Raw genomic sequence first — 15333 nt, 5'->3', positions numbered from 1 at the left:
AAATTACATAAGAAATTAAATAAATTAAAATAATCAAATCGGGTGGAATGCATATAAATAAATAAAAATATTGTTACCTCATCCGCTAAACTTGTCCCACTACGCAAATTACCAGAAGCATGAGAGAGGGCGTTTTTCCAACAGGTAAAGGATGCGTTGAGTTTTTTCCAACGACCTTGAAGACCTTGACTAGATCTGGCATCTTTTCCATGTACATCTTTTCCATGTACATCGTTGAACGATTTCGTAATTTTACTCCACATTTCTCGCTTATCCATCTCATTACCCGTAATCGGGTCATGAGTAGTGCGAACCCAACATTCACACAACGTAACATCTTCACTGAGCTTCCACGAAGTCATTTTTTTCTCTCAAAGTGTACAAAATATTCAAATGTAGAAAGTGTAGAAAGTGTAGAAAATATTGAAATGTGGTGTAAGGTGGAAGATGAGGGTTAGGTATTTATAGAAAAAAAAAATTAATTTTTTAAAATTTTTCTGTATTTTTTTAAAAATTTTTGACATTTTTAATTAATTTTTAATAAATTTTAATGTTGTAATTAATCGGGACCGTTGGATTTGAAAAATAATCAAATCCAACAGCACTCATTGCGCCACGTGGCCAACGGTCAAATTTCTGACCGTTGGGCCTTTTTTTTTTTTTTTTTAAATTTTTGGTGAAATAAACGTGGACCGTTGATCTGTGATCGGACGGTCCAATTTAAAATTCAAATTCAAATTTTTTTTACCGTTGGAAATCCAACGGCCTAAAAAACTAGCCGTTGGAAATCCAACGGCTATGAGGAGGCCACGTATCCTTCACCCCGGACGACTGCAACTTGCCCTGCCGCGCGGGCCCCACCGCCTGCAAAGCTGTCGGCTACTCGCGACGCTCCCGCGTGTTGTGCACGCGCCAGAAACGGACCGGGGAATGGGTCTGTCCATTTTGGGCTGGGCTCTTGACTGGCACGGGCTGGGTGCCAGGCAAGTTGGCGGGCTGGAGCACTTTCCCTGCATGCCGGGCTGTTATTTGGACTTGGTGCTGGGCAAAAAAAGCTCCAGTGGAGCTGCTCTAAGGGCATGTCGTGGGTCAGTAAATGCAAGATTGTCGGGAATGAGAATGATACCCATGAATACCAATTCCTGGTAAGTAACATGTCGTATATGTTCTTGAAAGAGCGTTATTAAATCGCAATATAATTAGACAAGATCAATTGCCAATGGCGGTTTGATTAAGTAATATCCGGTCTAAACTTTATCAAGTAACAAACTTTTCGTCTAAAGGAAAGAAAAATGATGAATTACATTCTCACGAGACAACATGTGTTTCAGTAAATTTAAGTGTGACTATCACGTTGTCATAAGACATAATACGTAAATTAATGGCATCACGTGAGCGGGCAAGAAGTGAGTTGGCCCTCAACTCGGGTAAACCCAATATGTGCCCAGCCTTATATTTATTTCTTATCTACTAGAACCAATTGGAAAAAGCCCTAGCCAATTACTTACTGGGTAAAAATAAAAATTTATAAACTATAAATACAAATACATGATATTCAACAAATCACAGATCACAGGGAGAAAAAACCCCAAAACAAAAACCCAAATACCAAAACCAAAGGCTCACAGAGAGAGAGAGAGAGAGAGAGAGAGAGAGAGAGAGAGGAAGACAAGGAGGAGAAGAACCAGAGGAGAGGAGGAAGAAGAGGGGTTGCAGAAGGAGGGTAGAGGGGGAAGAAGGGAAATATGGGAAAGAAGAAGAAGAGAGTGGCGTCGAAGGTGTGGTGCTACTACTGCGATAGAGAGTTCGACGATGAGAAGATACTGGTGCAGCACCAGAAAGCCAAGCATTTTAAGTGCCATGTCTGCCACAAGAAGCTCTCCACCGCCGGTGGCATGGCCATTCACGTCCTCCAGGTCCACAAAGAGAGCGTCACCAAGTATGGCTTTCTATACCTTTTCCCCCAATTGTCAAAAACCCTAATTTTTGTTTCTTTTTGTTTCGTCGCTGAATTTGTTATTTTAGAATATGATATTGATCAGTTTTTGTTTTTTGCTGTGTAAATTTATGATATTTATCGTTTTTGTTTTGTTATAATTAGATTTGGGTCTTCAAAGAAATTCATGGTTTCGAAAAATCGCACAATTTGGACATTTGGGACTTGGGTGTGAATTTTGTAATGCGGGCTCGGCAGTTGTAGAACATTTTAGCTGAAGATAGTTTGGGATTTTAGCTTTTTGTTAGCTGCATAGGGGCAACTTAATAATCAATGGAATTGATAGGCTCTGACCGTTTCTTAGATCTTCGAGCAAAGTTGGGTTGTAGATGTTTATAATTTTGGTAGCTTGAAGGTGGATCAAGTGCAAAGGTATGGGACTGGGGAATATTTTGTGAGTGCTTGTAATTTTGGTACAATTGGGAATCCAGGAAACAATGAGGCTGTTAATATGAATTGGGTTTCCTTTTGTTGGGGTATACTGTAATCTGAACTCATATACATATGGGGCCTGCTTGATAATAAGAGAGCCCATGAAACCTCAGGAAGATAATCTATTGCTTTATACTCTTACCCGTATAAGTTTAAGAGGGTTTTTATGCCCATAGGTAATTCTGTAATGGATATGAATATATGCTGATGATGAAGTTAAACTTAAACTTTGTCTACTGTATTAGGAGTTAGGAACAAAATGTAACTGTCAATATATTTCTACTTGAACTGTTACCTGTCTTCCATTTTTCTAATAAGAAAAAAACATAATCAAAAGCCATGGTTCAATTTTTCTAACTGGAACATAATAAGTTTGTCATAGATGGTTGTAGTTACTAATTGTTTGTAGTTACACTATCTCACTGGATCTTTTTCATGAACTATTATAGAGTAGGGTTAAACAATGTTGACTATATATAAGTTGTGCCTCAAATAATTCCTTATCATAATTTCATTCTACTGATTTTCAAACTGTTAAAACTCTGTTTTATAGAGTTCCCAATGCAAAGGCTGATAGGGAGTCAACGGATATTGAAATATATGGGATGCAAGGAATCCCACCTCACGTCTTGGCTGCACATTATGGAGAGGAAGGTAAAGGATCCATACAAGTAATTGATGTTTATCCAGACAATTTTTGATATTTTATTTTAATGTTATGTTAACATCATTGGTATTTGATGACGTGTGAATTTTTATTTTATTTTAATGCTCAAATTCAACTGGTTTATGATGTCGTTGGGTTTGACTCACATTAAATTATGACCTGGATGTGCTGGTACATGCGACTATGCATAGATGGACTCATTGATATTGAACTTCTTTGTTTGTATTGAATTAGACATACCATCAGAGTGTTCATAGCAGTATCCATGTAATACTTATTCAATATAAGTAGGTTGTATTTTGCCCATGTAATAGTTTTTCAAATTCTCATGTGTTCTTGGTTGAACCAAGTTGTGCTTATGTGTACTTTTGCAAATACACATTCACATGGATCCGGATGTCCTAATCTGTGCATATATGAATTCTGCATAAAATGTTTTGTCATGGTTTTATCTTGTCTGTGCAATAAAATTTGAAAGTGATATCTCATTTATAAGCTAAAGATAAATCAAACCAAGAAAAAGTGTACAATAACTATCATTTTGAGTAGTTTATGGCTTCTTTTGAAGTTATAGCATTAATCATGTATATTAAGTTTATTTTCAAAATATCTCTATTTATATGCAGATGAAGACGGTCCATCAAAAGTAGCTAAAGTAGACATCCCAACAACCCAGTTTGTTGGTGGTATGGTGCCAGGTTCAATGGGGATTGCATATCCTCCCCAACCACCTTTGGGTGCAATGCGGCCAATGTATGTGTTCTGTCAGGTTTCTTGCATGTCCTCTCTAACCAGCTTTGTGAAATTTTAAAATTATGTTGTCTGCAGTACATAATTAGCATTTACATAAACAAGTTATCTGTTTGTTTCTTTTGGTTTTTGTTCACTCCAGGTACAGTTCTGCAGTTCCAGTGCCTCCGAATGCTTGGCAAGTTCCACCTCGTCCCCAGCCATGGTATCCACAGCCTCCATCAGTCTCAGTACCTCCTCCTTCCTCATTGGGTTATGTGCAGCAACCATTGTTCCCTGTGCAGAATGGGAGGCCACCTCTACCATCAACAACAATCCCCGGACCTCTGCCTCCACATGTAGCTCCTCCTGGGCTTACTACATCCATGCCTCCTGCTCCTGTATCACAACCCCTGTTTCCTGTTGTTGGTATAAATAATGTACCAACACAAAGTTCTCCCTTTTCTCCTCCTTTGCTTTCAACCAGTGTTCCCTTTAGTTCTCCAGCTGAAGTTAAAGGCTCAACAGATGCTTATCAAGGTGCTAAAACTTTCCAAACAAGTAGCTATCTAAGTGTCTCAGTTTTGATTTCTTATTATTGATTTACATAATTGCTCATTTAGTTATTGTTTTTCTACAATTGTTTTATTGTTTAAAAGCAATTCAAACTGTCTGCATTTCGAAATTTTCAAAACTGAAGATTATTTTAGTATTGGAAGAGTTCGACTCGTTTAAAGTCTCGAAAAATTCAAAAATATGTTTTTTTTGTTTGCGTTCATGATAGCAGTATGGTGTCAGAGCTGTCTTCTTGCTTTAACTTCGACTTATCCCTCATATCTGATAAAATAAGTTGTAGATGCCTCGGATTTTCTTTTGTTCTTTAGCATTGCTTTTTGAGATCCTTGTAGAGAGTTCTGTTTTAGTCACTTCAAATTTGGATATGCTATCAACGGCTAGTTTTCGCTTTGTTATCTTAAATGTTTGAATATTGCAAAGGCATCTTTTATGTTCCTTCTTGTAATTGTTCTGGTATGCTAAGCCTTATTTATTTTCCCACTGCAATAATGAATACCTCCCACATTGCTAAATTCTCCATGTTGATGCCTTTGGATTGTTGATTCCGTATGTGCAAGGCTTGTGAATCTGACATATCCTTTTCATTTAATTACTACAGGTGTTAATTCACACTCTTATGCATCTGGTCCAAACACTGGTGGTCCATCAATTGGACCACCCCCTGTAATTGCAAACAAAGCTCCTGCTCCCCAGCCAGCTGCTAATGAGGTGTATCTAGTTTGGGATGATGAGGCTATGTCCATGGTAAGTCGTTCTTAATTTTCCTAAATGATTATTTTTCCACTTTGCTAGTCTTGTTCGTTGTTGCTAACTTGTTTTTTGTTAGGAACTTGTTGCTAACTTGTTACATTGGTTAATTTTATTTGCAGGAGGAAAGAAGAATGTCATTGGCAAAGTATCAGGTGCATGATGAAACTAGCCAGGTAAGTCATACTACCTCTTTAATTTACGGAGTTGCATTGCCCTAACCAGCTAGGTAGGCTTTATGTTCAGGCTTTTCAGATTGGGTTGTTTACCAATTGTTTCCTGATTAGAGAGGTATTTACTGTATGAATTTGAACTTTTACTTTTGAAACGAAACAAATTAACAAAGAACATGTGAACCTTTAATCGTCTGTCTTTCTGCTTTTCAACCCAATTGGTTGATGGGCATGCTGTTTTGTTTATACTGCCATTCTCCGGTTTCCACGCAACTGCATCAAAAGGTTCAAGTAGGTATTTACAATAATTTTGCTGTTAGTTAGTGATTACAATTTTGACAAGCTTGCTTCTATGGGCTCAAGGATTCTCCTATCTAGCATCGTACTCAGTTAAGTACGGAATGTATATATTTGCTCATTTAAAATTTACATTTATCCATTGTTCACTCTCCCCATGCTTTCTTTTGCGGTGTGGGGGTTCGAGTGAAACAATGTCAAGATCAACAAATTTTTTGTTAATTGTAGCAACATTATTTTATCATTGAACAGTGAAACCAGACTTGGCCAGGTCAGATTCTTTCATAAAGTTTTGTATCTCTTCGGTTAGATCATAGGACCAATCCATTTAAGCTGGCTTAACCAAGTGAATCATGTACACGGTCCCTCTCTGATGATCTCATTGCGGTTTTCTTTTTCAGATGAGTTCAATTGATGCAGCCATAGACAGAAGGATTCTGGAGGGCAGGCTTGCTGGTCGAATGGCATTTTAGATCAAATAGCAGCAATGGGACGACGATGACAGTGTTTGCGCCTTTGGAATCTCATGCTGGCGTATGGACCTGGGAATCTCATGCCGATGCACGCTCCATGTCCTGCAGAGTTTATTCGAAGTGAAGGGCGGTTTACAGGACTAACCAGTCATAGATTCGTGTTGTATTCTTTGCAAGAACGTGAAGTAGAAGAGCAAAAATGTCAAGTTGTAATGTAACTTTCATATTCTTTTTCATACTCCCCATAGATTTTGTTGCAAACTTTTTAGGATTAGGGATATTTAAAGGATTCCATTTTGTTCATCGACAATATTCTTCAGTTGACTTAATATTTCAAATGTGGTTTGTAACTTGGTTGGTATTATTTATGAATGATGATGTTATTATAGGACTTTTGAACTTTTAGCTATGACTTTCCAATGCCATTATATTTTTGGCTGCATCATCCAAGGAGAAATTACAGTCTGGTAGATCAACTGTTATAGTACAAGTAATTGGATATTTGAAAAAAAATATATATCTTTTCAACTACTTGTATTATGATATTTAGTGGATCAAGTTATGTTCCCGGCATACTAAAATCCATCTCGTCATAGCAGAATAACACCTGCGGCCTTGGATTTTAAAGTAGTTGTAATACTGCCAAAACAAAACCACCGATCCTTTTAATAAATAAAAAAAGACTTAACTTTAAGACCAACTCCAATGGTGGGCTAAAAGCTAAATTACCCTCCAAAATTTCCCCTCAAACCCACTCCAACCCAAGGGGAAAATTTGGGCTAAATGCTAAATGCTAAACCAAAGCCAAATTCTTCCCAAAATTTAGCCCAAAAATCGGAGTGGACTCCACCCAATATTTATCTGAATTTAAATTTTTTTAGATTAAAATGTTCATAAAATTAATTTACGATAGTCTACATATTTTTTTTTTTAAATTAATTTAACAAAAAAAAAGAAAATAGTCTGAGTTCATTCTTTAATAATCCCAGGCTAAAATTTTAGGCTAGAACGGTTGGAGTAGAAAAGCTGTTTCTTTCTGGGTTAAAAGCTAAATTTTTCGGATTAAAATATTTGATTTTTAGCCCAACCATTGGAGATGGTCTAAGAAAGAGAAAGAAATGAACCAAAAAAAAAAAAATTCGACCATAGAAATTAAAAATAATAAAAATATAAACACTTGCTCGTGGCACTACAGAGTGACAAGACGAACCCTCAAGCCTAAACCCCTAAAACCCCAACAGCCCGCGCGCACACAAAGTCAATCTCTGTCTCCCTCTCTCGATGCTTGGTATCTAGCTGCTGAGATGAAAGCTCTGAGAGTTCTGAGAACCCTCTCTTCAAAACCCAGCAAAACCCCATTAAACCCAGCCTCCTTGTTCCACCGGTTCTACGCAGCTCAGCCGCAACAGGACGACTCCGGTCACAACCCATCTTTCTCAGACCCCGAAAATGGTTCAGACTCGGTTTTTGACAGTACCCATTACGCCATTCCATCCGTTGGTTCGGATTCCAAACACAAACCTCCTCAGAAACCGACTTGGGACAACAAGTACAGATCAAAAGCTAATAAATTGATTGGGGTGGACACCCAGAAGGAGAAATTGAAGCGTTTGGAGGAAGAGGAGGAGCAAAAGAGTAGAGTGCTCGCTAAGGTGCTTCTCGAGGCGGCATTGGAGCGCGCAGATGATGAGGAATCAGGGGATGAGAAGGAAATGGTGAAGGAGGAGGACCAAAAGGCGCTGTCTGTAGGGATAATTGGTGCTCCGAATGCCGGAAAGTCTGCTCTGACTAATTATATGGTTTGTTATTTTGGATTTTACGATTTAAATGTGGTTAATTTAGAAGTGAGGAAGAAAAAAGAAGAGAAAAAAGAGAGGGGGGGGGGTGAGGGAGGTTTAATTAACTGTTGGATATGGTGTTGGTTTAGTTAATGATGATATTAAATGACTGTTACTGTGGTTTATGATTTGGTTTGAACTGCTAAGTAGTTTTTCAGTTGATTAACAGTTTGTTTGATGATTTGGCGATTCATTTCCGGAAAAGAAGAAGATGATTTTGTGATGGGGTTTTCAGTAGGGTATAAGCAGGTGCTTAGGATGAGTATAATGAAGTGTTGGAGGCCTTTGATTGTTTCGTTGGACAAGGGTCTGGGTGAATTTGGTGTTGTGGATTCTTTCATTTGCCTAACTGGTCATGGTTTAATATTGTATGGCAACTAGGGTTCGTCTGTGTTGCTCAGTATTATGTTATATTCACCATGGATATGGTACAATCTGCCTAATTTGTCTGAAAGCGATATCAATAGCTGTTTCATGGTCACTGCACTTTTCTCAGATAGATATCAAATAGTTCTTAAGGCCAAAGTAGGCTTGAGCTTCTTAATATGTCCAAAGTTGTCCCAACAAAAATTTCTTTGGAGGGAAACACATGATGAAGCTTTGAAATTCCTGATATGTACTGGCTTGGGAGATTATACTTTGTTCGTAAACTATGTAATTTGTAGGATACAAATGTTTTGTGGTAATATTTAAAAAAAAAATATTTACCATATCAGAAGATTGTATACTTTTTACTGGCTTTTGTTGTAACCAGAACCTTTCTGGTGACAGATTGTGCAGATTTATCACATGTTTCTGCATTTCTTATAGGTTGGGACGAAGGTTTCCGCTGTTTCACGGAAGACAAACACCACAACTCATGAAGTATTAGGAGTTATGACAAAAGGAGACACACAAATTGTATGTTTCTTGTTTTTAGCTTATAATCAACCAGGTTTTCTGGAATGGGAATGCTTTGATTAAGTTATATTATGTCCTAATGAGCTCAGAAAATTATTCACAATCATTTGAATTACAATATGCAATTCATTTCTTTAACCTAGTTCTTTGTTTATGAATTTATGGTACAAAAAAAATGTGATGAGCTTGCGACACTTACTTTCATATAGTGATGAGTGTGTTTAATACAGGAAAGGTAATGGTGATGGGTTGTCCTTGCATATTATTCTCGTCGATTACTTTCATCTAGTGATGTGTAGACATGTTATTATTATGTTTTCTCCTCACAGACTGGAGCACAGAAATTGTGGCGTATGACATATCTTGCAGTTGTTTGTCCACGTTTTGAGCCATTTATTGACTGTCTTCGTGTGTGCCTATGCAGTGTTTCTTTGATACTCCAGGTCTTACATTAAGCAACAAGGGATGTCCTTACAAGGATTTCAAGGTTCGCGTAGAAAGTGCTTGGAGTTCAGTTACTTTATACGATGTGCTCATAGTTATATTTGACGTCCATAGGCATCTTACCAGGTTAGTGATTTATTCCATATGATACCCTGTAACCTTATTATTATTATTTTTTTCTTGAAGTAATCCCATGGTTGACTCTAAGGAAACCTATCCTAGCAAGCTATTAGATGGTCATATTTTACAATAGCTCACAAGTGTTATGGTTCTAAATATGCATGAAACATAGGCATCAGAGCTAGATATATATGGCAGGCGTATTCCATTTGGGCAAATGTTTATCGCTTTTGATAATAGTGCATTTTTTTTTTTTATTTCAGCCATTATCCTCATTCCCTGCATTATTTCAGCCACTCAAGTTTATTAACAATTTGTTGTTCGGCTAGCTAAATGCCACCCCTCCCCCTTTTTTTCTAAATTTCATCAGTGTTTTGTCCCTAATCACCCGGTTCTTTGTATTTCCATCTATATAGGCCTGATGTAAGGGTTATAGGATTGATCAAGCGTATGGGAGCACTACCACACCCAGTACAAAAGCGAATTTTATGTATGAACAAGGTTGATTTAGTTGAGAAGAAGACAGACTTGTTAAAGGTTGCTGAGGAATTCAAAGATCTTCCTGGTTATGAAAGGTGTGTTTCCTTTTACAAAATCAAAGATGGTGTGTTTTCTCTTTTCGCCAGGGTTCTTAAAAGTATATCTGACGATCTATTTCTTTCTTTAACCTTGTAGGCGTTTCATGATTTCTGGTCTGAAGGGCTCTGGAGTGAAAGATCTTACTCAATATTTGATGGATCAGGCATGTGAGCATTTTAGTATTGCCTTCATTGTCATCATTTCCTGTGACATTTACCTGTCAAAAATATTCTATTACAAAGGCCTTCTTTAGATTTATGTTTCGGTTGGAAAGAGTTTTCAAGATATGCCTGGTTTACATGTATCTGCTCATCTTTCTAGCTAATGTTACTGGTGTCCACTATATCCCACATCTCAGTTCTTCAGTGGTTTTTTATGTTTAGGCCATTAAACGGTCTTGGGATGAAGATCCATTCATCATGACTGAGGAAGTTATGAAGAATATATCATTAGAAGTTGTCCGAGAAAGGTTGTTAGACCATGTGCATCAGGTATATCTTCAGTTTCGAAGTACTTTGAGGCTATCGTTTCTATCTGATTATATTTTCATTCCCAAGGTCTGAATTTATAAGCAATTTGAGGATCTTCAGTAATGGCAATTTCTGCTTGTTTAGGAAATCCCATACACTATTGAACATCGGTTGATGGACTGGAAGGAGTTGAGAGATGGCTCTCTTCGGATTGAACAACATCTTATCACGAACAAATTAAGTCAACGCAAGATTCTTGTAGGAAAGAAGGGCAATAAAATAGGGTAAATACTGAAGTCCTAGCATATTGGAATCACTGCTTTTGCTTTCAACATGAGCCAATTTGAATTGAAATACATGCTTCTGAAACAGGAGAATTGGCATGGAAGCTAATGAGGAGCTACGGTCCATCTTCAAGAGGGATGTCCATCTCATTCTCCAGGTTAGACTTAAATGATACATTGGAAAATCGAGTTGAATGTCAAGAAGGGATACGATCCATCAGGAGATGGAAGCGCACCTTATTTGTAAGGTCAGACTTAACGACAAGTTTAGTGAATAGAGTTGAATATCAAAAATTGCAACCCTTTGATCCACCCTATTTTGAAGTGTATATAAAGGAAGTTTCATCAACTTTATGAAGGCCATCTAGTGTTGTAGCTTTGAGTGGCAGAAACTTTGTCAGCTTTAGTTTGGGGATGAAGGCGGGTGACGAATAACTGGAAGACCCCAACTTGGCAGGCAAACACATTAGTCCCGAAATTTTTGAGAATATACAATAGCAAGTCTCTTGATCTTTTCATCATATACTAACCCTTTGTTTTTTTGTTTTTTTTCTTCCCTTAAATATGTGCTTATGTACGAACATAGGAACATAAGAAAGCTTAAGCTACGTTCTTTCATTTGATTTTAATTTGAACTTGTACCTTTTATATTATACTGTTCGAAATCCTCGTATCTGCAATTGATAAGAAGCCATTTATGAATGTTACTTTGCTTGTGGAACTGTAAAATTCAACATGTGTTAAAGGAGTGCAGGAATTGATTTGTATGCTCCGCACGCTTCATGCTTGTTTGTATGGAAATGGAGTCTCCGTCCTGAACTCATGGCATTGTTTCACTTTCATTTGAACCGCGTAATGCAAAGTCATGTGTTGTTAAGAGAACCGTATAATCTCCATGTGAATGTCTTAGTCGTCGCGTATATGTCCCCATTCCCTAGTAGTAAGGGCTGGCTGGCAGTTTTTGTTGTCAACTAATCATTCGTTTCATCAATCGAAATCTTGTCGATCAATTTGATTAACAGTTGAAACAGCAGCTTAAGAATGGAGAAATATGATAGATCTCGGAAACGGCACAAGCGTCATCCTAGTGGTAACCCTAAGCAGGGAAGAGAAGCTTTGAAACATTCCCCTTTACCTAAAATTGGTATTCCTCTTTATTTTTAAGCGGGAGGTCTTAGCTTCGACCTTCAGAAATGGTACGTTATTATAATCGGTTCAATGGGTGGTTTAGCCGTTTTCAATCTTGTAGTTAATTCCAGGAAATATTATTACATTTATCACAATAGTTATGCAAACTATCTCCTGTTTCATACACCAGGTAGAAGAGAACGACAAAGCACACAGCAGATTACTTCAAATATAACAAGTAGCTCCTCAGTAGATTGGGTTAAACCTACTAACACCGACCTCGCTGCCACTTTCCTACGGCTACGTATTTGGATCACATTGCAATTTGAACCTTCCTAAGCACTGAAAGCCTGAAAAGGAATTGTAGTGAGCTGATCAAGCAGCCCGGTGACCGGCGTAGCGAGCCGGGGTTCATAAGCAAAGCCATGCAAGTCCCCATCAACCCCAGCATGAACGTAAGGGCACGGAGGAATCCACTGCCACCTCTTCCTGGACATATCGAACAGCAACGCCTTGTCGGAACCCAGAATCATGATGGTGATGAACTCTCCATGTCCAACACAACGGTACCCATTCCCATTTTCCAGGTCATCAAATTGCACATAGAGCTGCTGTGGCATCCTCTCCATCTCAACCCAAGTTGTTCCACAAGCCTGCAACCCCCAAATCCTCAAGCTTTTCGGCACGTTGAGCTTGCTCTTCTCAACTGCAGAGACTAAAAGCAGCTTCCCACTGCTCTCCATCAAGGTTGGAGATCTCAGGGCCCTTCTCATGGGGGCCTCAATCGTCCAACAATTGTTTGCTGCCACATCATAGGCTAAGACACTGTAAGGACCGTAGTTCATGCAGTAGAATCTTCCTCGAACATTAACCATTTGACCTGATTCGAAATTGCAGAGTTTTGGGAGGGAAGAATTGATTCCCCACAGCGAAAAAAACCCGCCTGCGTCGATATGGAAGCTCTCGGCAGTCAAGTTTTTCACAGCGTATGGAGAGATCAAGTCGTCTCCAGCAACAGTTACGTCAATGGATGTAGGGTTGACACTCAACCCTATGGAAGGCAAGAGCCTTGGTCCTAGAGTTGGAGGCAATGGAGACATAGAACCAACAATTGGGTTGCATAGAATGAGAGTTTTCGGGCCAGCCTCATCCGAAACCCAACAGATTAAACCGCCGGAAGACGAAGTTGGGGAGAAGCCGGAGGGAAGTAGAGCGAACGAAAGGCGATACCATGAAAGTTCATAAGGATCAAAAAGATAACCATCACAATTAGTACCACCCGTGTTGCTGTCACCGTTGCTTCCTCCAATGTTGTTGTTCCTGTATATGTAGCTTCCCCTGAGGCTCTTGTTCTTGAAGAACAAGAACCAATGGCGGCCCTGAGATACTTCGAGGTAGAGCTGAAGAAAGGTGTTGGAGAATAAGAGAGCATACCACCTCTTGCAAACACATCGAGCGCGAAAAAAGGCAGGTGGTGGGAGAAAGGCGATGACACGGTCGAGGAGCCGATGGGGGAGCTTGCACCATATCCTAGCATCCATCCATGGATTAGGACATGATGTGGCGATATTTTCAGCAATGCCACCACCAAGTGCACTAGTAGTGGTGTTGAAGGTGTAGGAGAAGGGAAAGGTGAGAGAAGGATGAAAAGCTTCCATCTTTTTTATGCGTTGGATGCCAAGGGCTTATAAGTAAAATATGCCTCTAAATTTTAGTTCTTGTTCAGTGGAATGCAAGCAAAGAAATTGGAGGGAATTGAAGAGTAAGCCAATTTGGGAAATAAGTGCTTACATGCAGGCTTGCTTTTTTTCACAAGTTGAAAAGTAGGAATTTTGTTTTGAAAGATGTGAACATAAAAATGGAAAATCTCTCAGGTGGGTTTTAGTAAAGGCATGGGTTTCTATTGGGTGAAGAAGAAAGAACTGCAAGAGAGGCAAGTGAAGGCAGTCACCTGAAGGATGGTTTGCTGTTAACTTTCATGGGATTGGAATGAAGGGTTTGAAGGCTAGGAGAATGGAGCTGAAACTTCACTACATATATAGAAGAAAATTTTGGAGAGGTGAATTTTTTAATAGTAAACTGATTTCTGCGTATTTTTCCTTTTTCTGAAACTCATTATTTTTGTCCTCCGATTTTCTTTTGTTTTATTCGATTTACAAATAAGAATTAAACAGATATCTGTATGATCAAAGGAAAAAAATAGTGTGTGAAACTCATTTGCGTGTTAAAAATATGGTGCCCAAAATAGCTCAAGGGGCTTTGGTTTGTTTCGGATGGTCTCTTTAATGTTCGCTTTTGCGTATTGGTTTCTTTTATATTACCTTTTTCCTGAGCGCAGTGATTCTGATGGATGCATCAGTCAAGTTGGTGTTGTTTTGTCAAGGCCGAGGTTGCTAAGACGTGTAACTATTGAGAGAGAGAGAGAGAGAGAGAGAGAGAGAGGAGAGAGGGAGGGAGAGAGGAACAGTTGGAGGCAACAGAAGTTGGATCCTAGCATTAAAACCGATCATTGTTCACAGTACAAGTACGAACTCATCAAAGTGAATGCAACCAATTCAACTTTCCACGAGTTGGAAGCCTCTGAAGTCTGAAACGAGCGGACAAGCATGCACCGTGAAGACTGATTTGTATGCGTAGCAATAAGCGGTTGGATAAACCTTTAGAAAGAAACACGTGTATACTATCTGGTGTTTTTCTCCTTGTAGTCAAGTGTCATCTTGAGGGAAAGAGAAGGGACTTAGAAGTGCATTCAATCGTGTTGGAAAAAGTATATCACCTAGGTTCATGAAATTTGTGAATTTAGAATTTCATAATTTTTAGTCTAAGATGTAATCTCACAAAAAAAAAAAAAAAAAAAAAAAGAAAGAAACCTTTAAATGAAAAAAATTTCTCGGGCAAAATACCATTTCGTCACCTCTAATTTTGCTTGACAAAATTTCATAGGTAAAGTTATCTGATGACTATAACTTTGCTCGTGGACTCTATTCGTTTAGCCAAAGTCTCTGTAAAAACCAAAACGTTGACCATTTTTGTCCGACGAATCGTTATTCGTCAAGCAAATGATAATTTTTTTATAGTGTCTTAAAGTCTCATATTAAATATCATATTCAGCAACTTTATTTCATGAAATTTAAGTTCTTGATCCTCCTTTGCACAGATGAAAACTTTACCCATACCAGAGACTCAGACCCCATGACCCAACCTAAACCTTCAAACACAGCTCAAACCCTAGTTGACCTGAGATCATCAGCGTAAACTCGCACCATGAACTTCATGCTCCAATCCACTCACGTGCTGATGTGCTGTAGTTCACCCCTTCCTCAAACATAGGCCTTGAACCTAGCTACAATATAGGAGTCTAGGACCCTAGTTAGACCCGAGTAAACACACATGTAGATCCTCATATCACATGATAAGAAATGTTAAAACAAGTGATATAGGTTCATGCAAGTTTTTCTCTAATTTAAGATATTAATTTGA

The 15333-nt window shown here is 38.5% G+C and overlaps 3 protein-coding genes across 3 annotated transcripts; 2 read left to right on the top strand and 1 right to left on the bottom strand.

Annotated features, from left to right (window-relative positions):
* The first annotated feature begins 1585 nt into the window (after positions 1 to 1585).
* On the top strand, positions 1586 to 6435 carry LOC137728047 (protein SUPPRESSOR OF FRI 4-like). The gene is made up of 7 exons (XM_068466925.1): positions 1586 to 1939; positions 2982 to 3082; positions 3722 to 3848; positions 3988 to 4364; positions 4999 to 5144; positions 5270 to 5323; positions 6019 to 6435. Exons 1-7 carry the CDS (start codon positions 1746 to 1748, stop codon positions 6088 to 6090), a joined length of 1071 nt encoding a protein of 356 aa, XP_068323026.1. The 5' UTR covers positions 1586 to 1745; the 3' UTR covers positions 6091 to 6435.
* Positions 6436 to 7286: 851 nt separating this feature from the next.
* On the top strand, positions 7287 to 11432 carry LOC137729872 (GTP-binding protein ERG-like). Its single transcript, XM_068468922.1, has 8 exons — positions 7287 to 7889; positions 8739 to 8828; positions 9253 to 9398; positions 9809 to 9967; positions 10068 to 10134; positions 10355 to 10462; positions 10586 to 10725; positions 10814 to 11432. The coding sequence occupies exons 1-8, from the start codon at positions 7395 to 7397 to the stop codon at positions 10896 to 10898; spliced, it is 1290 nt and encodes a 429-aa protein (XP_068325023.1). The 5' UTR covers positions 7287 to 7394; the 3' UTR covers positions 10899 to 11432.
* A 576-nt stretch (positions 11433 to 12008) lies between these two features.
* On the bottom strand, positions 12009 to 13977 carry LOC137730305 (protein UNUSUAL FLORAL ORGANS-like). Its single transcript, XM_068469373.1, has one exon. It carries the CDS (start codon positions 13509 to 13511, stop codon positions 12189 to 12191), a length of 1323 nt encoding a protein of 440 aa, XP_068325474.1. The 5' UTR covers positions 13512 to 13977; the 3' UTR covers positions 12009 to 12188.
* Positions 13978 to 15333: the final 1356 nt, after the last annotated feature.

This window comes from Pyrus communis, chromosome 3 (genome assembly GCF_963583255.1).
Source record: "Pyrus communis chromosome 3, drPyrComm1.1, whole genome shotgun sequence".
In the NCBI taxonomy this organism is placed as follows: Eukaryota; Viridiplantae; Streptophyta; class Magnoliopsida; order Rosales; family Rosaceae; genus Pyrus; species Pyrus communis.
Note: the sequence above shows the minus strand (reverse complement) of the source record. Positions and strands in the feature narration are given on the sequence as shown.